The 23,227-nt window shown below is 61.4% G+C and overlaps 1 protein-coding gene across 7 annotated transcripts in view; it reads right to left on the reverse strand.

Annotated features, from left to right (window-relative positions):
- Positions 1-13,288: 13,288 nt before the first annotated feature.
- ADAM11 (ADAM metallopeptidase domain 11) overlaps positions 13,289-23,227 on the reverse strand; it is a 56,455-nt gene continuing 46,516 nt past the window's right edge. For 5 of the 7 annotated variants that reach the window (XM_073325594.1, XM_073325595.1, XM_073325593.1 and 2 more), the window contains 7 exons: positions 21,949-22,048; positions 21,390-21,509; positions 19,970-20,138; positions 19,239-19,353; positions 18,660-18,750; positions 17,193-17,210; positions 13,289-15,651 (listed from right to left, as the gene is read on the reverse strand). In XM_073325594.1, the coding sequence (XP_073181695.1) occupies positions 15,636-15,651; positions 17,193-17,210; positions 18,660-18,750; positions 19,239-19,353; positions 19,970-20,138; positions 21,390-21,509; positions 21,949-22,048 (629 nt within the window). In that variant the 3' untranslated portion in view covers positions 13,289-15,635. The other 2 variants (XM_073325591.1, XM_073325590.1) reach the window with 1 other exon arrangement.

Here is a 23,227-nt window from a genome sequence, read left to right on the forward strand (position 1 = left end):
GTTGGGTCCTGCATACAGTGAGACCGGAGACACTGCTGAATATTTTATCATCTTTGAGAGGCTGTGTACTCCATGGGATTCCTGAGGACCAAAAGATGCCCACTTTGGTTGCCTGGTTGTCTGGGAGAGCTCTGGGATATATTAAATAAGATGCCAATTAGAGATGCTGCAGATTATAGTAAATTCAAAGAAATGGTTTTAAAACCCTTTCAGATTACACCTGAAACACATAGTGTAAAATTTAGAAGCCTTAAGAGGGGTCCTAGGATGAGTAATGTGGCATATGTAAACCAGATGAAAGATTTGATGGATAAGTGGGTATTACGCGCTTTGAAGGAATGTGTCATCGTGTTGCTCAGGAACATTTTCTGAGTATATGTAATGATATAAAACCATGTTTATTGGATAAAAAGGGGGAAACTGTTGAACTTGCTACTCTAGCTGATCAATTTGAGCGAACTCAAGCATTTATTGCAAATTGTAAACAGAGGAGTTTAGACCTGGTGGGAAGCAGAGTTCATGATTCCCCCCTGGGAAGGAGGGTGGATGGGACGCTGGGCACTCACCTCCCCACGTCCATTCCTCTAGTCCTTGTCCCAAATCTCCTGTAAAAACAGAAGCCCAGAAGGTGCTATCACTGTAATTCCACTGAGCACCTGCGGACTAAATGCTCTGTGCTAGGAGGGAACAGGCAGGAAACAATTCCTGGGAATGCTGCTACCCAGAGCACAGACGCACCTCAGGCAATTGCCACTTATCATACAGGGTTTGTAAAAATAGCCTCTGCCCAGCCAGGCAGGAAGCACATGAAGGCTGTCAGGACTAATGGCAGAGAACACCTGGGGTGGGAAGACACAGGGACAGACACTTCTGTGGTGAGGAGGAGTGTCATGCAGGAGAGTGACTTACTGCCAGGACAGATGGCAGAGTGGTTATTAGTGGAAGGTTACAAAATTCTTGTGACTTTGGCTAAAGTGCACATGGAAACTGAGGATTTGGAAGCTGTATTGGCTGTGGTAAATAATAACCAGATTGCTTTGTTGCTGGGGAATGATTTGTCGTGTAGCTTAGGCCTTCAAGGAGAAATTTTATGCTAGAACCCCAGAGGGAAAGAGCAAAGTCTCAGGAACTGCTGAAGGAATGGGAGTGTGTCTCTTTCATTCCTCTGCAGCAGTGGAAAACCGTCCGCTACCAGGGCCGGGTGTCGTTGAGACCAGCTCCTGCTGCCTGATGGTTAAAGGCAGCGTCTCCTCTGAGGGGCAGGGGAGTGTGTTTCTGTCAGTGAGAAAACTGTCAAGCTTGCTGGCTGCCAGCAGGCTGCAGTTGAGCAGAGGTCAGACCTCTCTCTAGGGTGCATAGGGAGATGTGTCCTAGAGGGAAGGCCGGAGGAGGGGGATGGAATCCTAGAGATCACTGCCGTGGGTGAGGGTTCCATGGACTCTGTAGCTGCAGGCAAACCCAGTTCAAAGAGACGGGAGGGGGTGGTCCCTGCCAGTGAAAGAACTGTTCTGGCTGTTAGCTGAGAGCACTTCACAGCTGAACAGGGGATAGATCCCACTCTAGAGAGCACAGAGGTGTGTGTCTTGCAGGGAGGGGGGCAGAGGGGAAGTTGAGAGAGAATTGGTGGGAGTACAAAAATGTCTCCTCACTGATTACATGGGAGAGGGCAGTTGCCCAGGACAGAACAGCTGTTCCAGTTTCTGTGCTCCCAGCTATGCAACCTGTGGATCAGGTTTTAAGAGGGAACTGTGTAACTGACCTCCCAGAGGGGAGCAGTCACACAACTAACCACTTGGGGATAGGGAAAGGGGTGACAGAGGGTACCCCAATCCAGGTCCCACTTTTGCAAAATGCAGTTCCTGATGTACGTATTGCAGCTAACTCTGTCTCTTTAAGCCAGGATGGGAATCCTACTAAAGACCTGAGTGTCAGTGAAAATGCTAATGACCCATCTGAGAAAGGAGAGGAGGAAGCAATTTCCTGGGCAGGTAAGATCCACCAAGCAGCTAAGGAAAAGCTGCTGAAAGACCACAACCCCCTAGGAAAAGGGGGTGGGGAAAGTCCTGGTGCTGGGAGTGAAAATCACAAGGAAACCCTAAGAGTGGGGGTGTGGATTTTTTGCATGCGTATAGCCCCAGAGATAGAATGCAGCTCCACAGGGGGCCAGCCAGTAACATGCAAGGTCCTCTCACATCCTTACCTCTTCAAAACCCCAAAGACATACATGACCTGAGGAACAAAGAACTGAACTGGGGGAAGTGCTGGACCCAGGCTAAGGGGATTTCTAGCCTGTGAATGAAATACCTCGGGATTGCCACTTGCCCTTTAAGAATCTGCAGCCTGCTTGTAGCATCTCTTAGATCATAGAGCACTGTTAGGAAGGACATGGCCCTGAGTCGGACCCCTCAGAGTGTGGACGAAGCTTTCTGGGGACAGTGGCCTGGGTATTTCCTGCGAGTGTCCAGTGCCAGGGCTGGACCCCACAGGGAGCCATGGCACACCCAGTGTTCCCTGCAGGGCAGAGCAAAGGCTGGCCCAGCCCCAAGGAGGTGGGGTGGGTGGCTAAAAGGCTAGTGCATCTCTCTCCCAAGGCCAGGGTAACATGGTGACGCAGGCTTGGCGCATCAGGAAGCTGCATCAGGCTGCTGCTCTTGCAGGGTTGCTTTTTCCTCTTCCAGCCTCAGTGCAGCTCTCTGTCCAGGCAGGTGGGTGCACAGCCCTGGTCCAGTCTGCCACTGGAGGAGGTAGCATGGGGGGGAGGGAGAGGCCCTGGGAACCATTAGCTCTTTCCTATAGCTTCATGTGCTGGAACCATCTTTGCACAGCTGGCTCCTGCTGCCCCAGGTTTGTCATTTCAAATCCGTCCTCATGGGTGGGTGAGCTTGTCTGGTCATTGGCAAGGTTAGATTGGCCAGCAAATGGGAGGACCCCCTGGGAGCCCCAGCCCAGCTTGGGTGCTGTGCTTGGCAAGGCAAAGCTGGGAGAGCCAAGCCTGCTCTGACTCTGCCCCTGTCCCTGATCCAAGCAGGGAGACATCCCTCTGCCTTTGCAGGGACACAGCTAGGGCTGGGAAGCCTTTGATTTCATTCCCCACCAAATACCTCCTTGACCTCCCAAGCAAGGGAGGCTGGGTGTGAAGCCCATGGCACAGTAAGTCCAGTGTTCCCCAGAGGCTATTCTGTGCCCATTGATTTTTGCAGTTGAAAGGGCCTGAATCGTGGGGGCTTGCAAGAGACCAGCCCTGGTGGCTGTGTCTGTGTGGTTGCTGGCTCTCCTGGTTGCTTTGCAGAGTGGAGAGAGGTAGGGCAAGGAGGGCACGAAATGCCCTGGCTGGGTCCCACCCAGTCACAGCTCTAACCACTGCGGGGAGGGGAGTTGGCCAGCATGCAAGGAGGCTCTGCCTCAGCAGACCAGCCTGGGGCCTGGCTCTCCGCCCGCTCCCTGTCACCCCACTGGTGCCCACGGAATGGCTCTTGCCTTCCCTGGGGAGGGCCAGGCCCTTGAGCCGACAGAGGCAGCGAACCTCTGGACTGACACTGCCAGCTTGATCGGGGCCCCCTGTCGAACCGAGGGGCCGTGCAGACCCCAGTGCCTGGCAGAGCAAGGAGCAGAGGGCGGCAGAGCCAGCTCCTGGAGGAGTTTAGCTGGATCCAGAGCCTGAGCAGCCTCAGGGAACGCTGCAATACCATCCTGCCCCAGAAGCGTGGTCCCAACACAGCTGCTTCCCCCGCTCCCCTGCCACCCCACGGAGCCCCTCAGACTCAGCCCTCCAGGGACCCCTCTTACCACTGTGCTACATGGGAGGTGCTAGAGGCCGAGATGGGCAGCTGCTGCGCACCCTGAGCTCAGAGAGGCCAAGCGGCCTGGGGTGCCATAGGAGAGGGGGCTGTGGGCTCCCCAGGAAACACTCCCATCTTCCACCTGGCTACGCCTGGATCGCAGGTGCTGAGCTGGATGGGATATGGCTGGGCAGCTCCCCGCTCGCCCCCCAGGTGTCTGGGCTGCCTGCCGACCCAAGGGGAAAGCTCGGGATCTGTGGCAGGGTAACCAAGGGCAAGGAGCTGCATGGACTCGGAGCCCCCCCTTGTGGTGGACGAAGCCCCTGGCTGGGCTAAAATGAGGGTCAGCGGCTTCTGGAGAAAGGGACGTTGCTTTTCAATGAGGTTTTATGGGGAATGACGTTTGAAGAGTCCCGGGAAGCTTCCCATCAGCCTGGGGCTGGAGGAGCTGCACAGAGACTCCCAGCCTGGCCACCTGGAGCCCGGCTGCAGCATGATGCGTTTGCAGCTGCCAGCGTCAGCACGGTGCACTGGTGTGCAAATCTTAACACCCCCCCCCCCCTCAGCAGCTTGGTCCCGGGGCACCTGACTGCTAGGGCGAGTCCTAGCACCCCTGGCACAAAGCATGCGTGTGCCCTGGGGCAAGGGAGCCACGGGGGGCACTGCTGGGCTGAGCGTTTACACAGCTGGGTTGGGCCTGCGAGCGAAGGTGCTGAGACTGGTGCCTGCCGCTGGAAGGGGCTTGCAGCCACCTGGGAGCATGTGACCCCCCCGGGCTTGTGCCTTTTCCTGCTCTGTGGCCCAGCCCCAGGGGCCTCAGCACCTGGGTTAGTCCTTTCAGTGTGTTTTCCTTGCTTGTCTCAATCTTCAGCCAAATTGGCCGCAGCGTGGCCGGGGCCTGAGGGAGGCCTTGGGAGCCCCACTCAGGGGGAGAGACTTGAACTGGGGCGTCATCTCTCCCCAGTGGCAGGCACCGGGGCTAGAGGGTGGCCAACACCCAGCAGGAGCCTTCCTGCGGCCTGGCTGAAAACCCCGGCCTGGCTCCCCTGCCCGGCGCTCGTGGGGCCCTTTTGCTAGTTCTCCAGCTGCCACAGAATCGGGGCACTGGAAGGACTTGCCTGACCTCCCTAAAGCCTCACCCCCTCCCCTCCATCCCAACCCTCCCAGAACCCCCAACCCTCCATGAACCCCTCCCTCCTCCCCATGATCCCAACTCTCCCAGAAACTCTCCCCCAATCCCAACCATCCCAGAACCCCTCTCCTGCCCCCCACGATCCTGACCCTCCCAGAACCCCTCCCTCCTCCCCATGATCTTGACCCTCCCAGAACCCCACCCCCACCCCACGATCCCAGCTTTCAGCCGTCCACATGTGCAATGCTGGGACAATGGGTACATCCAGCATCCACATGGGGTTCATACTGAGCCCCTTAAAAATCTCCACTCCAGCCCTGGTGCGCCAGCCCCACGCTGGGCCCCTCTGCAGGGCTCTGGGTGCCATGAAGAGTGCTGGGAAACGGGCCCAGGACACAGTGGGGTCATCTGTGGAAATGTCCTTCGGGGGTAGGACGTCCGACCTGGTGGGGGCTGGGGGTGCGGGGGGTCCCTCTACCTCATGCTCCAGCTGGACGCTTGGCAGTTAAGGGGGCTGCTCCTAGGTAACGTTAACAAAGGATTCAGATTTGCTCCGGGTGAGTGTGGTGTCCATTAGCCCCCCCCCCCCCATGGTGCAGCCCCACCCCCACGGCCACACACCACCCAGCCCCCCCCCATGATCTGTGCAAGGCATCACCACAGCAGTGCACGGCGGCGCCCTGCCCTGGAAAAGTGACCTAGCTCTGGTCAGTCAATGCCACCATCAGGGGCAATTTTGCTGCCAGGGTACAAACCTCTGGCCCAAGAACAGGGCCCCCAGGTTTTGTCCAGGTGAGAGCCAGGCGGGCACTGCCCAGGAACCGGCAGCTGTGGAAACGGCCGGGCAGGGCGGGGGCAGGGGTGCAGCAGCCACTTTGGGGCACATTTGGTACATAAGCTCCCCTTGGCCTCTGAAGCTCCCAGCCTGTGCCAGGGTCCCATCCCCCAGCTGCCTTAGCCCTAGTCACTAACCAGGCTGAGACACCCAAACCCTCGGCTCCGGCTCGGGGCAGGGAAGACGGTGGCCCCAGTACTGGGGTCACTCAGGCCCCAGAGGCCCCAGTAGCTGAGCACAGGGCAAGGAAGTGCAGCCACCTCTGTCTGCAGAGCTGCCAGGCCTCCCGGCTGCTGGCCACGGCGCCAGACACGGGAAGGTTCCTGCCTCCAGGGTGCAGGTCCCGCGGCCGAGCCCGCCTCCAGCCACGGAGAAGCTCTGGCTTCTGGTGGAAACTGAGGCCAGAAAGGCAGCACGGGAGGTGGCAGCAGGGGGCTTTGTACCTCCAGGAGCCTGGGTGGGCTGCTCAACAGACGGGCAATGGCAGGATCTGCCCCATTTCTGTGTGTATGGAATAAGGCGACCCGGCAACAAGCTGGCTGCTCTGAGCCCAGATCTCTGCCCTACATTCTCCCTTCACCCCCAGGCGATCAGCCGGAGCGGTATGACTCAGCAGGGAGGGGGGAGTGTTGACCTGGGAATGTGCCCTGGGGGTGGGAGACCTGAGAACCTGTCACCTGAGCCAGGAGGGGGAGGGGGAGGTGACACCTCTGCCCAGGAATGTGAACAGGGGCTGCAGCAGGGAACCTGCTGGGTGGGTTTAGTTTCAGTTTGGGGCTGGGTGGAGGAACACAGGGAACCCCAGGGCTGGGGTCTAAGCTCCCTGCTCCCCCAGAAGGACGTGATTGAGGGGTCCTGGTTGTACCCACAAGCTCTGTTTTTGGACTGTGTTCCTGTTGTCCAATAAACCTTCTGTTTTACTGGCTGGCTGAGAGTCTCAGTGGATCCCAGGAAGAGGGGTGCAGGGCCTGGACTCCCCCACACTCCGTGACAACTGGTGGCAGCGGTGGGATCTACTGCACCCCGTGAACGGCGCTTCCTGCAGTAAGTGACTGGGGAGCAGTAAAACGAAGGGGAATTGACGGGGACCAGGCGTGCTGAAGATTCAGAGAGAGACGGTTTCGGGGGGCGGTTAACCCCTGGGAATGTGTGACCAGAGAGAAAGACTTTTGCAGTAACAGGGTCCCCCGGGGGATTGCAGCGAGTGGTCCCAGGGGCGGAGGAATCTGCAGCTCGACCCTGGCAAAGAGGTGGTGACCTCGAGAAGGACTGGCACACGAGGGGCTTTTCCTGGAAACCGTGGGAAGCTGCCCGGCCTGCGAGGGGCCAGCAGGGAGATGTACGCTAAACGCCGGAAGAGCGACCTGGTGGAGCTGTGCAGGCAGAGGGGGCTGCGCATCGGGAGGTCCACCAAGGAACAGCTGATTGCCCAGCTGGAGGAGAGGGATCGCTTGGATGACCCGATCCCTGTCCCTGAGGGAAGCCGCCCGGCAGACGCAGCGTGGGCCCTGGGGCCTGACCGGGCTGGGAGGGGTCAGACTGCTGCTGAGGACATCCCGAGACCCTTCCTACCTATGTCCGGGGGAGGGGTTGGGGGAAGCCCGGCGAATACCGAGGGCACCCTGACCCCGGCACCCAGCAGGGGATCCTCCCGGCGGAGCTCCCCATCCCTGGAGCGGAGGCGGCTGGAATGGGAGAGGGAGATGAAAATGAGGGAGCTGGAGGATCATGAAAAACAACGTCAACATGAGCAGGAGGAGAAGGAGAAACAACGTCAACATGAGCAGGAGGAGAAGGAGAGGGAGCGTCAGGAGAAGGAGAGGGAGCGTCAGGAGAAGGAGAAACAAAGACAGCATGAACTGGAGCTGGCCAGGCTGAGGAGCAGTGGGGTCCCGGCTGCGGTGAGTGCGGGGGGACCCAAGACTGCAAGGAACTTTGATAAGTGCTTCCTGGCCCAGCGGAAGGAGGGGGAGGACATGGATAGCTTCCTGACGGCCTTTGAGAATGCCTGTGAGCTGCACAGGGTTGACCCTGCAGACAGGCTCCAGTTCCTCACCCCCTTACTGGACCCCAAAGCCGTGGAGGTGTACAGCCGAATGACAGGGCCGGAGGCAGGGGACTATGAACTGTTCAAACAGGCCCTGCTCCGTGAGTTTGGGCTGACCCCCGAGATGTACCGGAGAAGGTTCTGGAGTCAGCGTAAAACGCCTGAGGTCACCTACCTACAACTGGCCAACCGGATGCAGGGGTATGCCCGCAAGTGGACAGCTGGGGCCCGAGCTAAAGAGGACCTGCTGGACCTAATCGTACTGGAGCAACTGTATGAACAGTGCCCGTCCGACCTGAGGCTGTGGCTGGTGGACAAAAAGCTCGAGAACCCCCAGCACGCAGGGCAGCTGGCCGACGAGTTTGTGAACAGTCGGTCAGGGGGTAGCCGGGAGGAGTCCCAAAAGAACAGGCCCCCCCCGATGCAGAGAGAGAGGCACCAGGGGGCCTCCCAGCGGGGAAATAGGGAGAACCCCCTCCCAAGGGGAACGCCTGGTGTCGGGCCCCTCCGACCCGCTCGAGGGGACCAACGTGACCTGAGCTGCTATCACTGTGGCCAGAGAGGCCACGTACAGTCCCAGTGCCCCGGGCTCAGGGACAAACTGAGCAGACCCAACCTACCCAGGGTTAACTGGGTAGGGACCCAGCTGGACGAGGGGCAGACGACCCAGGAAAGGGGGCCTACCAGTTTACCACCTGCCCCGGAGGGAAGAGTACCCCAGGCCAGCTCCACCAGAGGGCTGGAGGCTCTGGACTCAGGGTGCTCAGTTTACAGGGTGGGTGCGGGGCTGTCCCTCCGGAGAGAGTGCCTTGTTCCCCTGGAGGTGGATGGGAGGAAGGTCAATGGATACTGGGATACGGGCGCGGAGGTGACGCTGGCCCGGCCCGAGGTGGTGGCCCCAGATCGGGTGGTGCCCAACACCTATCTGACCCTGACAGGGGTGGGCGGGACCCCATTTAAGGTGCCCGTGGCAAGGGTACACCTGAAATGGGGGGCCAAGGAGGGCCCCAAGGATATGGGGGTACACCACCATTTGCCCACTGAAGTTTTGATGGGGGAGACCTAGAGGACTGGCCAAGCAAGCCCCAGGCCGCCCTGGTTGTGACGCGTAGCCAGAGCCGGCGAGGGGCACTGCGCCCTGACCTCGGGGAGGGTATCACACCAGAGGCGCAGGACCCTACCCTGGTGGGGAGGGAGGGCCGAGGGGCACGGCTCAGAGAGGCGGAGGCCTCGGACCTGGCCAGCGAGAGGGAACCGGGCCCCATCCCTTCCCCAGCCGCTGAGTTCCAGGCCGAGTTGAGGAAAGATCCCTCCTTGCGGAAGCTCAGGGACCTGGCCGACCTCAGTGTGGTACGGACCATGAGGAGAGGCTGCCAGGAGAGGTTCCTGTGGGAGAAGGGGTTCCTGTACCGAGAATGGGCTCCCACAAGGGAAGTAGAGTCCTGTGGGATCAGGAGGCAGCTGGTGGTCCCCCAGAAGTATCGCCGCAGGCTCCTGTCCCTGGCCCATGACATCCCCCTCGCAGGGCACCAGGGAATCCGGCGCACCCGGCAGAGGTTGCTACAGAACTTTTACTGGCCCGGGGTCTTTACCACGGTCCGGCAGTATTGCCGATCCTGTGACCCTTGTCAGAGGGTGGGGAAGGCCCGGGACAAGGGGAAAGCGGCTTTGAGACCTTTGCCCATCATAGAGGAGCCTTTCCAGAAGGTGGCCATGGACATCGTGGGGCCTCTCAGCAAGACGACCCGGTCGGGGAAGAAATACATTCTGGTGGTGGTAGATTTTGCCACCCGCTACCCCGAGGCAGTGCCCTTAGCTTCCATTGAAGCAGACACCGTGGCCGATGCGCTCCTGACCATTTTCAGCCGAGTGGGGTTCCCCAAGGAAGTCTTGACAGACCAAGGCTCCAACTTCATGTCGGCCCTGCTCCGGTGCTTGTGGGAGAAATGTGGGGTCCGGCACGACTGGGCCTCAGCTTATCACCCCCAGTCCAATGGGCTGGTGGAGAGGTTTAACGGGACGCTAAAGATGATGCTGAAAACCTTTATGAACCAGCACCCACAGGATTGGGACAAGTACTTACCTCACCTGCTGTTCGCATACAGGGAGGTGCCCCAGGAGTCTACCGGATTTTCGCCTTTCGAACTGTTATATGGCAGGAGGGTGAGGGGTCCCCTGGACCTGATGAGAGACGAATGGGAGGGGAAGGCCACTCCCGATGGAGAGTCAATGGTGGAGTATGTCCTGATCTTCCGAGAGAGACTGGCTGAACTCATGGGCCTGGCCAGGGAGAATCTGGCCAGAGCCTAGAGGAAGCAGAAGGTCTGGTATGACCGCACGGCGCGGGCCCGTGCCTACGCCACCGGGGATCAGGTGATGGTTCTCATCCCAGTGAGAAAGAACAAACTACAGGCCGCCTGGGAGGGCCCTTTCAAGGTCGTCAAGCAGCTCAATGAGGTAAACTATGTGGTGGAGCTGTCGAACCGGGCGCACCACCGCCGGGTGTACCATGTGAATATGATGAAGCCATATTATGCCAGGGGGAATGTGGTGTTGGCCGTGTGTGGACAGTGGGAAGAGCAGGGAGATGACCCTTTAGTAGATCTATTCCCTGGGACCAGAGCTGGTTTCCCCCTGGAAACAATTCCCCTCTCGGATCAGCTAACCCCTGCCCAGCAAGCTGAGGTCAGGGAGGTGCTGCATCCGTACCGACAGCTGTTTTCCAACCAGCCTGGACGCACTAATCTGACTGTCCACCGGGTGCAGACAGGGTCGCACCCGCCGATAAGATGCTCCCCCTTCCGAGTCACAGGGAAAACTGCTCAGGACCTGGAAAGAGAGGTCCGGGACATGCTGGCTTTGGGGGTGATCCAGCCATCGGCCAGCCCTTGGGCCTCGCCGGTGGTGCTGGTCCCCAAAAAGGACGGGTCGGTCCGGTTCTGTGTGGACTATCGGAAGCTCAGTGCCATCACTGTATCTGATGCCTACCCCATGCCCAGGCCGGACGAGCTCCTAGACAAGCTGGGAGGAGCTCGGTACCTTACCACCATGGACCTTACAAAGGGCTACTGGCAAGTGCCGCTGGATGCAGATGCCCGACTGAAATCGGCCTTTATCACCCCTCTGGGGCTCTATGAGTTCCTGACCCTGCCTTTCGGCCTCAAGGGAGCACCGGCCACCTTCCAGCGCCTGGTGGACCAGCTCCTGAGGGGGATGGAGAGTTTTGCCGTGGCGTATATTGATGACATCTGTGTCTTTAGCCAGACCTGGGAGGACCACGTGTCCCAGGTTAGACAAGTGCTGGACCGACTCCAGGGGGCTGGGCTGACTGTAAAAGCGGAGAAGTGCAAGGTGGGGATGGCGGAAGTATCTTACCTGGGCCATCGGGTGGGGAGCGGCCGCCTAAAGCTGGAACCAGCCAAGGTGGAGGTGATCAGAGACTGGCCCGCTCCCCACACCAAAAAGCAGGTCCAAGCCTTTATTGGGATGGCAGGATACTACCGAAGATTTGTGCCCCACTTTAGCGCCATCGCCACCCCCATCACGGAGCTATGCAAGAAGGGGAAGCCAGACAAGGTGGTTTGGACCGAGCAGTGCCAAGAGGCTTTCCAGGCGCTGAAGAAGGCTCTGGTCAGTGGCCCAGTTCTGGCAAACCCAGACTTTGACAAGCCCTTTGTGGTGTTCACCGACGCCTCAGACACGGGACTGGGGGCGGTGTTAATGCAGGAGGATGAAAAGGGGGAGAGACACCCCATCGTGTACCTGAGCAAGAAGTTGCTACCCCGGGAGCAACACTACGCGGCCATCGAGAAGGAGTGCCTGGCCATGGTGTGGGCCCTCAAGAAACTAGAACCCTATCTCTTCGGGCGGCACTTCACCGTCTACACCGACCACTCTCCCCTGACCTGGCTGCACCAGATGAAAGGAGCCAACGCCAAACTCCTGAGATGGAGCCTGCTCCTGCAGGATTACGACATGGATGTGGTCCACGTGAAGGGAAGTGCCAACCTGATAGCGGATGCGCTGTCCCGGAGAGGGGGCCCCGAACTTCCCCAGGTCACTGGTCAGCGTGACCCCGCTCAGTTCAGTCTCAAAGGGGGGAGAGATGTGACGATGTGACTCAGCAGGGAGGGGGGAGTGTTGACCTGGGAATGTGCCCTGGGGATGGGAGACCTGAGAACCTGTCACCTGAGCCAGGAGGGGGAGGGGGAGGTGACACCTCTGCCCAGGAATGTGAACAGGGGCTGCAGCAGGGAACCTGCTGGGTGAGTTTAGTTTCAGTTTGGGGCTGGGTGGAGGAACACAGGGAACCCCAGGGCTGGGGTCTAAGCTCCCTGCTCCCCCAGAAGGACGTGATTGAGGGGTCCTGGTTGTACCCACAAGCTCTGTTTTTGGACTGTGTTCCTGTTGTCCAATAAACCTTCTGTTTTACTGGCTGGCTGAGAGTCTCAGTGGATCCCAGGAAGAGGGGTGCAGGGCCTGGACTCCCCCACACTCCGTGACAGGTAGGCCCATAGGTGAGCTCAGGATTTGGGGCCGTGTATCTTCACTCCCGACTCAAAGGCACTGCAGCAGGGACACTGTCATCTCCATGTTGGGGTCTCGTTGTTTGCCCTGTGGTACTAACAACCCAGCTGGATTTTAACACCCCACGTTCCCCCCACCCCGCTGCTGCTGGGTTACTGCTTTCTGTCATTGCGCTGAGAGTACTAGCGAGGAGGCAGTTTCACCTTGGGTCAGGTCAGTTTCACGGTCTGATTCTGCACCCGCATCCTGCCCTTGGGCTTGCAAACAGTGCCGGGCTTTGCTTGAGGCTGCTGCCCCCCCAGCAAACATGGCCGCAAGTTTAGGTTTTTCAAAGGTTTCCAAGAACTTTTTTTCCCCCAAAAGAAGCTTTTTTCCCTGAATTAATAACCTGTCTGTGTCCTGTGTTTGCAGCCTAGATGGAGGGACCACATTTCACTGTCCAGGTGGCCTGAGATGACGTGCCCGGAAGCAGGCTGACTTTAACCTCTGCCGTTCACACTGAGCCGAGGTAGCTGGTTACTGAGGACACTGTTCCAATGCGCCCGCACATAAAAACTTGGGAGTTTAAAGTTAGGCACCAAACCCCCTATTTAGGTACCTCCATAAACTGCGTCTATTTCCAGTGGTGCTGAGTTCCCGCAGGCTGCAGTGGGAGCAGGGGTGCTCTGCACATTTGATAATCCAACCATTTTAGGCCCCCTCACTACGGCTTTAGGAACCTACCTCAAGGCTCCTGCATTTGACCATTTGGGCCAGACGTGCTGACGTGTGTCTGGAATGAACTGTTCCAGCCTTGGAGCAGGGGCTTGCTGCGGTGCTTGGCCCCACGTACCACGGAAAGCCACGTGGAGGAGTGGGACTTCCACACCAAACAGAGGCAGCAACAGATCCTGCCGGGTGGTGTAAAGCTGGCGTTACCCCACTGACATCCATGGTGCTTCGGCCACTTTCACACCAGCACAACTGAGAGCAGAACAAAGTGATTTTTTATGCTGTAAGTAAAACCTCCCCAGTCCAAGCTCATGGGAAATGCAATGCCCACTGCAGAGAGCAGGGTGCCCTGCCAGCTCGAACCAACTCACAAGCAACCCCCCTCCCGCCGACCCTGTCCAGCTGGGAGGTGGCCTGGGCCAGGCTGCCCCCGGCCAAAGGGCCATCAGTGGTTGGCAGCGTCTGCCCCGTGCCACAGCCCCAGTGTCACTGGGTGAGCCCCTCGCTCACCCGCCAGGCAAAGGCCCCGTCTGCGGCAGAGCTCAGCCTTTGGGGGCCAGCAAGGGCTGCTCAAGCCCTTATGCAGACAGCAAGGCCAGCACACACTGTGGAGTGTCTGCAGGGGGGGGCGCTGCCTGGCCAGCAGGGTTTGGGCTGGTGGGGCTGCCAGGGCTCTGGGGACTGGAGAACACGCTGCTCAGCCCTGCTGCAAGGGTCACCGCCCTCCTCTGGATATTATCTGGCTATTCGACACAGGCCTGCAAAGCCACCAGCCGCGGGCCCCGAGCCTGCGCCCTGGGGCTGGGAACCCCACCATACGCCACTTGCCAAGCCAAACAAGTCACATTCTGGGGGCCAGTGAGGACGGCTCCAGTGGCCCCTGCCGGGCTGGTTCGCCTGCTGCCTGAGCAGTGGTGCAGCGGCTGGGAGGGGCCTGGCTGGGCTGGGCTGAATGGCTGGGTCTGGCTGGGTCCCCGGCTCCTAGGGCCCCTGCGGAGGTGTTGGCTGGCTGTGGACCTGCTAAGGAAGCAATTCACTGTCTGGCATTTTCTCCCAGAGGGAGCAGGGATGGAGGCAGATTCCCATCCCAGAAGCAGGGGGCTGAAGTGGTGGGTGCTTGGACTCAGAGGAGCCAGGAGAAATGACTGTAATGGAACAGCCTCTTCTTGGCGAGGAGAGAGGGCCCTGGACAGTGACAGGCAGAGCCAGCCCCGTCCCTCCTGGTAGCTCAGCATCTTCAAACCTATGTGTCAGATGGGGAAACTGAGGCACAGGAAGGGGACGTGATTTGCCTGAGGCTGCACAGTGAGTCAGTGGCTGAGCTGGGCAGAGAACCCAGGCGTCCTGACTCACAGTCGGGCACAAGAGCCTGAGAGAGGGTGGGGTGTAGTGCTGGACGTGCCAGCTGCTGGCCAGAGGAACCCGGCGGTGCAGACCACGGGCTGTCAGCCCAGGGCTGCTTGTGGCCGGTGGCGTGAGTGTCCCATGGCAGTTTGACGGCAGCGGTGTAGCCGTGTCTGGCCCAGGAGAGACAAGGTCTGGGAGGGGATCGCTGGTACTGCCCAGCGTGTGTTGGTGCGAGAGAGGCTTTGGTGCTCACCGGTGCAGACACTGGGCTACTGGCACCAGGCCTGCCCTGACCTGGGCTCTCCACGGCAGTTTGGGTTTGGTTTGCCTGTGGGCTCGGTCCCTGTTCCCCAGCGCAGGGCTGTGCTGGGAGGGGGCCTGGGCTCCCCTGGGAGCAGAGCCCTGAGTTGATGGGGCTGGGCGGGTTTGAGCTGGAGAGAGGCACAGGCATATCTTCGCCTCCCCACCAGTTTGCAGCCGTGGGGTGGGGTGAGCGGGCAACGAGAGACCAATGTCCAACCCCTCTTCCTGCCGCCCCCAGCAAACACCCAGCTCCGTGCTGCCCCCAGGCTACATTCATTGTGTTGCTTTGCATTAAAAAGTATCCCTGGCAGAATCCCAGCCCCATCGGCACGGCAGGGCACCAAGCCCCCAGCAGCTGGTGCGGGCACCAGGTCACACTGGAGACGCGCTGAGGGCTGAGACCAGGCTACGCGAATGATGGGAGCCCAGGCAGCCACTCGGTCACGGGTGGCTCTGACTCCATTCCAGCCGGCTCCTCGCCTGTCCCCAGCGCTCCTTTGCCCGCTGTTAGCCGTGCCGCCCAGTCCCTGCGCAACAGGGAAGTGGAGGGGCGGCAGGTGGGTGGTGTGCCGTGGTCTGTGGGGCGGCGAGCGGGTACATTCCTTGGTGGTAGGGTAGTGCAGTGCGGTGGGGGGTGGAAGCTACATTCAGGCAGGGTCGGGCAGCAGCCGGCCTGCGAGGAGACAGTGCACTTGGCCAGCTGTGCACAAGGCTGCGGGTCCACGCAGAGTCTGTGCCATCCAGGTCCCTCCAGTGCAAGGCTGTGTCAGGGGCCCCCCGGCCTCGCCAGGTGCAGCCAGGGCCACGCCAGGCACCAGGCAGAAGCGGAAGACGTCACTGATTGTTCACCCATCTCGTCACATCATTATTTGGTGGCTAGTTTGTTATTTAAGGAGATTTCTCCCTGCCCCCGTGGCAGGGCAGGCGGAGAGCCGCCAGAGCGGGGGGGCCAGGCTAGGCCCCTCCCGACCTGCAACACAGAAGTGAGGGGCATGTTAGTGCTGGCATCGGAGTACGGGCAATGAGGGTGAGGGTGACCCCAGCATGGTCCATGAGCTGGTGCAGACGCGGCGTCAGAGGCTGGTTAGTCCCAAACCAACTGAGTCGCACAGGCCCCGAATGCCTCAATGCTGCTCTCCACCCCAGGACTCCTGCCCAGGCCTGGGGTGCTTGGGCCTCACCTCCCCACCCCCACCTGGGAACCCCAAGACTCGCCTGAGCACTATGGGGGGCATGTCTGAGGCCCACCTGCAGGAGCCATGCACCAGCTGGGATGAGGGGGCGGCACTGGGGGGGCTGGGCAGGCGCTGTGCTCTGGTCCCCACACTGGCTGGGACACTCCGGGTCCCAGCACCGCAGGCCTAGGCTCTGCCACTCTGGGTGCAAACAGGAGGCTGGTTGGGGGGTGCTGGCTCAATGGCCTCTGCCAGCCAGCAAACACCCCCCGAAACCTGTCTCTGGCGTGGGCCCAGAACAGGCACCTGCTGGGAACTGGCCAGTGTAGGGTTTGAATTGGCCACCTCGAGTCAGGGGCTCCATGGGCCGTGGAGCTGGGCCAGCCCCCCATCTCCTGGGCTGGCGCACACATGGGTTGAGGCAGTGGCCTGGCCCTGCCCTGGGCCATCCACACAGGCCTGGGGTGCCCTGATGCCCACTAACCTGAGGAGCAGCAGCATTCAGGGGCACCTACCACGGGATAGCTCAGGCCTCTAGGCTAGTGACCCTGCTTCACCCACCTCCGCCGCACGGGTGGGGCAGTGCCCTGGGGCGGACGGGGCTGCCTCTCAGTAGCAAGCTTCCCAGGGATGGTGAGTGATGCAGGCACAAAGATGGGCATGGCCCCAGGGGGCGATGAGGTGGACACAGACAGTGACATGTGGCGGGAGGTTCACATCGGGGGCATGATCCCACACCCACCCCACCCCGTCCCTCCCCGGGGGTGTCTGCGGGGCAGGCTGCTCTGCACCTGGGCAACTCGCCGTGTGACTGGGGTGCAGCTTAGGAGAGCCGACGGAGGGAGAGCATCAGCTGCCAGCCACTGCTTGAGACAGGGAGCCAGCAGACCGCTGGAGCAGTGCTGGGCGGGGTTCAGCTGGGCCTGGCCCCTGGGCAGAGTCACCCCGCAGGGAGAGGCAGGTAGGATCCCTCCCTGCACAATGGGCTGAGGCAGCATGACACGGAAGTAGTGCCTGCCCATGCCCTCCCCCCCGGCCTGGCCCAGCCCGAGCACCCAGGACACACTGGCAATGGAGGGGCTCTCCTGCCAGCACCCTCCCGCTGGCCTAGTAGAGCCCCAAGGCCTCCACACAGGGAGGGGGCACAGCCCCATGGAGGAGTAGGCGTGATGGTCATGGCCCAGGCAGCAGGTTCCAGGCAGGCAGGTGCAGCAACCAGCAAGAGGCGACAGAGGCGTCCCAGCAGCCAGGGGAGAGCGAGGGGAGGGGATGGGATGGTGATGGAGGGCAGATGAGTGAGGGGGGCTATCCCAGCCCCGGCTGAGCCGGGTCATACCTTCCTCTCCGGATGTTCCTGCCGAGGAGAGAGGACACAGAGAGGGGGACGGTTAGCGAGGCCTCCGGGGGCAGCCCTGCTGTGTGTGTCTGATCCTGCCCGGCTCTGCCCTGACCCCGCCAGGACCTTGCTCTGGGTGGCATGGGGCTGAGTGCCAGCGGCTTTGCAGGCCTGGCACGGTGCGCTGGGCTTGGGCTAGCCAGGCAGGGCTCACTTGGGCAGGTGCTGGGTGCTGAAAGGTCTGGCCCTGGTGCTAGGGAAAAATCTCAACCCCACAAGCAGTGGGACCTACCAGGGCGGAGGGGCTGCCCCATGCCCGTGGGTGCCCATCAGACCCTGCTTGGAGCCCAGTACCATGTGTTTTGGGTGCAGCTCTGGACAGCACCCGTGCGGCTAGGGCGTGAATGTGCAGGGTCCGAACGCTGGAGCCGCAGCGGGGCTGGGCCCGTCAGCCGCACTCAGCAGAACACACGCCAGGCGTGTGGCAGCCAAACAGCAACAGCCCGGGGGGGGGGAGCCCGGCCTGCAAGGCCCCCAGGGGCTGGGCCCAAGGCCGCCCAGCCCGAGAGCCACCCCATGCCAAGATGGCTGTGCAGCAGTGGGCCAGCACCATCAGTCAGGGCTGGCCCAGGGAGCTCCCTGTCACAGCCCCAAGGCAGGGGCCTCCGGCCCTGTGCCTCTCGCTGCAGCCAGGCCGGGGGCCTGTTGCCGCTAGCTGGTGCGTGGGTTCAAGGCCAGGGTTCTCGCCACCCCTCCATGCGGGGCAAGGTGGAGCACACCACTCCGTGGGCTGTGAGGGCTCAGCAGACAGGGCACCCCCCACCCTGGGGACAGTGGGTGTGTGTGCAGGGGGCAGGCTCCTTGCTGAGTTATTTCTGCCTGTCTCCCTCCTGCCCCGGAGGCCCAGTGTCCCTCTGCCTCCCTCCCAGCTGCATGCTGCTCCCTCTGCCCCCTCAGTCTGATTTCCCCTGCCCAGCACGCTGCTGGCCTCTTGCCCAGAGCCCTCGCCCTCTGCCAGCCCCAGGCGTGCAGCAGCTGAGCTGCCTCCTGGCTGGCAGGGCCCCAGGCAAACCCCCGGAGTGACGTGCATTGTGGCGTGCGAGCAGAGTGCCCCCAGAGGTTGCAGTCAGGCTGGGGGAAGCCCTGCGGTGCCTCACTCCCCTTCCTGAGCCCAGTTAGGGGGCAACTCCAAGGGGACAGGGCCGGGGATTAGCAGTGTGGGGCACCAGCCCCCTTCCTTCGGCCCCTCCCCACATAGCACAGGAGCCGCACTGCCCCACAGCTGTCAGGGCCAGGCCCAGCTGTGGGGTGATCTGCCTCCAGTGGGTCAGACTGGCCAAGTCCATGGAGTGCAAGGGCTCCCCTGGCCCGGGAAAAGCCTCTGAGCAGGGCAGGGTCCGTGGCCCAGTCCCCAGCCCAGGCACGGCAGAAGGGTGCAATCAGGAAGAGGCAAACGGCGTTTCTTACTTGAATCCCCAGCCAGTCCCCCCGAGGACAATGGCCGCCACCAGCACCGCGCCAGCAATGGACCCGATAATGATGTTGGTGCCGCTGGGTCCTGCGGCAGAGAGGGGAGGAGAGCACAGGTCAGGTGTGGGGCGTGGGCACTGGCTGGTGAGGGGCACAGTGCAGGCAGGGCACCGCACGGACTCCACGGTCGCTTCGCCCCCGTGGAGGCTGAGCCAGAAGCAAGGGGTGCCACGGGGGGCAGTGTGAGCCTGGCACGACCTCAGCTTCTCTGCAAGGCACCTGCCCTCTGAATGCCAGGGGCCACCCTAGGAGGGACCATGGGGAACGGGCACCACAGGGTCCCACCCCCACCCTGAGGGCTCAGCAAATGGACCCCCGCAATTCCCATCCAGAGCCCTGACGTCCAGCCACACACGGGGATGCCCTGAGCAGAGCCCGGCTCTGCTGTTCCTCAGCCGGCCCATGCCACCTGGGTTCACAGCGCCTGGCCCATGCAGGGAGGTGGGGGCTGGCAGCAGCTGGGAACCACCATGGGGCTCTTGGCACTGAGATGCCTGGTGGACGGGGGACACGGACCCTTGTATCTCTCGGTTTCGCCAGTGGGCTTGGGCTCCGGGATGGGGTCGTAGACGCTGCAGTCCTTCCCCGTCCAGTCAGCGTGGCAGATGCACTTGCCCTCATTGCTGCAGACCTGCGGCAAAGGAACAGGAGGTGGGTGACCGCCACAGGGAGTTGAGTCTAGCCCCGGCCAGGCTCTGTGCTCACCCGGGCCATGGGGCCTCACTGGGGCTGTGATGGGGGCGCTCCAGCCTTCGGCAGCTCTGCTCCTCAAAGCTGGGGCTCCCCAGGGGATGCCCCACAGCCTGAGAGCCCTGAGCATTAGAGCAGGGGGTCTATGGTCTCTTCCACAGCCCAGGCTCCAGGTGCCCCAGGGCACCTCCCACCAGGGTTCCCACCCTGCCCCATGCTAGCCATCCAATCAGTCTAATCCACTGCCACGGGTCAGCGCCAGGAGCAAGTGATTCATGGCGTCCCCATGCTGCGCCCCCCTCAGGCAGTGACATGCATGCACCTCAGAGCGCAGAAGAGGGAAAGGCCAGAGGCCAGGGCTCAGCACAGGAAGGAGACAAGATGCTCCCTGCAGGGTGGAAATCAGGTACTGAGGGCAATGAAGATGGGAGATGCTGGGTGCCCCTGGGCAAGGTACCACCTCTGTGCTCCCATGCTGTGAGACCTTCTGCCGCGCAGAGCTTCTCCCTGTGGGCAGAGGGAGGCCTGGCATGCCCCAGCCCACAGCAAGGACTCACCCCATGGTCAAAGCAGATCATCCCGTCCCAGCTGCTAGGGCAGGAGCTGAAATTAAAGGCTGCTGCGGGAAGGCATTTGTGGTCAAGACACAGCATGCTGGGGCCGCAGGGCGTGCCGTCCTCCACATAGCTCAGATCTGACCCATCCACCAGCTGGACGTGCCCACCTCTGGGGAGGGGAAGAACAGCTGAGGGAGGGGGCAGGTGACACTGTCCATGCCCCAGGATGTGGCTAACATGCTCCAAGGCCCCAGCTCCTTGCCCGGGACCCAATGGGGTGCAGGCTGGGGGCATATCTGTGCGTCAATCGTGAACCCCCTCATGCACCACCACCTCCTGGGAGGATCGGAGCCTCCACTGGGCAGCAGGGGCTCCGCCAACTCTGGCTGGGGAGCTGTGCAGAGCTCTGCAGGGCCATCGGCACTGCCTGATGCCACCAGGGCACTGCCTCTGAACAGCTCTCCACACCGCAGCAGAAACGGGGGCTGGCGCCTGGACCGCCCAAGCTGAAGCACATTAGTAAAAGGGGCATTTTACTGCCATGCGAGAAGAGCTGCCTGCCAACAGATGCTGGCCAAACCCCGTTTCACAGGTGGGCCCAGGCCAGGACGCTGGTTCCCAGCGAGCTGAGCGGGAGCGTCTGTGGTTAGGAGCCTGTTACAGCTGCACGATGAGCAGAGGTCGCCAGCAGGAGGTTTCCGTTTCCGGGGAGGTGGTTAATGACAGCAATGGAAGAACTGCCCCCCCCCCCCCGCCCTCGTGCTGCAGGAAACCTCTGCACCCCGGCACCGAGCGGGGTGGCTGTCGTGTACACATACCCTCGTCTGTGTCTCCTTCCTCTCTGCCACACTCTCTCTGAAGGGCTTAACTGACACTCCAGGGTTCCCAGAGCCAGGGCCCTCGGGGACGTACCGAAGTGACTGGGGCTGTGGACAGCTGAGGCCCTGCTTCCGGGGTCTGCACCGGGGACCCGGCAGTGCCCAGAGCCAGGAGGCTGAGCAGCACAGGGGGCCCAGGATTTGGATCTGATGACCACAGCAGAGGACCGTGCCACGCTGTAACAGCCGGTGCCTGCAGGGGAACGCTAGGCTCCGGGGCCAGCTGAACTGACAGGCTACAATGGGATTCTCCCAAAGCCCAGCTCAGCTGCTCCCCTTCTCCACCCCACATGTGCCCTGGGGTAGGTGCACTGAGGGGGCCACTTAGAATCAAGGTCATATGGGATGCGCTGAGCCAGGAGAGGGCAATCAAGCCGATCCCACCGTGGCCAGCCCTGCCCTGGAGCAGCAATGAGATGCTCCCCTCGCCTCACACTGGGCCCCCGGGGCTGGGGAGCTGGCCTGGCCCAGGAGGGCCCAGGCACTGCATGCACTAAGCCAAGCCAGGCCGCTGGCCCCGGCCCTGGAGCAGCCCTGCCCACCTGCAGTCGACGGGTCTGTTCTGGTAATAGAAGGTCATCGTGGTGATCTCCCCGCTGAGCTCGCCCACCCGTGGCACGCCCGTGATATTAGTGCACAGCAGGTAGCCGCACAGGACGTTTCTGCAAGACAGGCACAAAGTGCAGAGCGGTGGGCCCAGGGTACCCACTCCCGCCCCAACCTAGCCCCAGCCCACCTGGCCTGGCCCAGCCCAGCTCAGCCCAGTTGTGGGAGGGGAGAGCAAGGAGTCCCAGCCATACAACTGGTTTGACAGCTGCCACGTGGCCACGCCCCACTGCCCTCGCAGCCTGGCAGGTTGGTCACAGGGGCTGGGCCCCGTGGCAGGAGAGGGGGTGGCATTCCCTGGGGAGTGGGGGAAGACCTTTTCTCGCCCAGAGTAGGTGCCAAGTAGATGGTGGCAGAGCGTGGAGGGGGATGGGAGGAGGTAGAGGAAGGCCAGCGCGGGGGCCGTGTGCACTGGGGCTGCGGGCAGCAGCTGGCATGGTCAGAGGATGCTGTGATGCCCGTGACCCACCCAGCAGAGAGGGCCCCAGCACTTACTGCTTGCTGCACTGCACCCAGGCTGGGCCCTCGCGCCCACAGTTCCCTCTCTCGGTCCCTTCCACATTCAGCTTCTCGTAGCAGAACCTGTCAGCAGCAGCTGGGGTGGGAGGGGAGCAGGGGCGGGGGTTACCTCCAGACATGGCCCTGCCCTCTCCCTGTGCCGCTTCTTCCCCCATCAGCCCCAGGCAGGGCGGTGTGGGAGCAGAGACATGTGCTCACAGGCCAGGCTCAGCCCCGCCAATGCCAAGTGCCTGCCTGGCAGAGCTCACCTGGGAGCACGTGGGCCAGGCATGTCGGTGTGAGACCATGTGGGGGGATGCAGCCGTCACGCTCGTGCTTTACAAACACGTCCCTTAGTGGTGGGGCAGGGAGCGTTAGCTGAGTCAGTGCCAGAGCCAGGAACAGAACCCAGGAGTCCCAGACCCCAGAACTGCCAGAGGCTCCTTCCTTCAGCGCTGTGCTGTAGCCCTGTTACTGGCCACATGTGCAGCATCACCACTGGCCAGGCCGGGTCCCACAATGGCTCCATTCACTAAGCCCCGTGGCTGAGAACAAACAAGCGGACAGCCCCCAAGGGCCATGCCGGGGCTCAGCCCCAACGTTAGGGGTGCGGCTGGCAGGGCCGCTTCCTTCCCACACACTCCAGTGGCACCAGGGTTTCTGCAGGGTGGGGCAGGGCTGCAGGCACCGGGAGAGAGACTAGCCATGAGTGCAGAGTGACATGCAGAGAGCATGAGCTGGGGCCACTGATCAGCCAGGCAGTGTCTGACGAGCCGCAGGCCTGTCCCCCGGGCCCTTTGTGACAAAGCGGGACTGTTCTTAATGTTTCCTCTGAATAGTGTGGGGGTGCCTCAGTTTCCCCTAGGCAGTTCTTAAGTATCTAGGTGGGGGGATAAGGGTGTATGATCATTGCAGAGCCCTAGAAGGCAGGTGTGTGCAGGGGTCTGGACACAGAGAATGGTCGACACTCTGTCTCCTGGCAACTGATGGCCTGGGCCCTTCCCCCCTGCAAGGTGAGAGCTAAAGGGTTGGAGAACAAAGGAATCAGGTGCCCTCCTGGCTCTGGAAAGGGACAAAGCCCAGAGGAGGGGGGCTGGAGGGAGTTTCAGTTTGGGGCTGGCTGAGACATGGAGTGAAGTGCAGACGTGGTTGTCTGGCTCACTGCCCCCCAGAATGGACCCAGCTGCGGGGTCCTGTTCTCTGCACCTACAAGCTCCGTGTTAGACCATGTTCCTGTCGTCTAATAAACCTTCTGTTTTACTGGCTGGCTGAGAGT

The sequence above is a fragment of the Lepidochelys kempii genome, chromosome 27 (genome assembly GCF_965140265.1).
Source record: "Lepidochelys kempii isolate rLepKem1 chromosome 27, rLepKem1.hap2, whole genome shotgun sequence".
Lineage (NCBI taxonomy): Eukaryota > Metazoa > Chordata > Testudines > Cheloniidae > Lepidochelys > Lepidochelys kempii.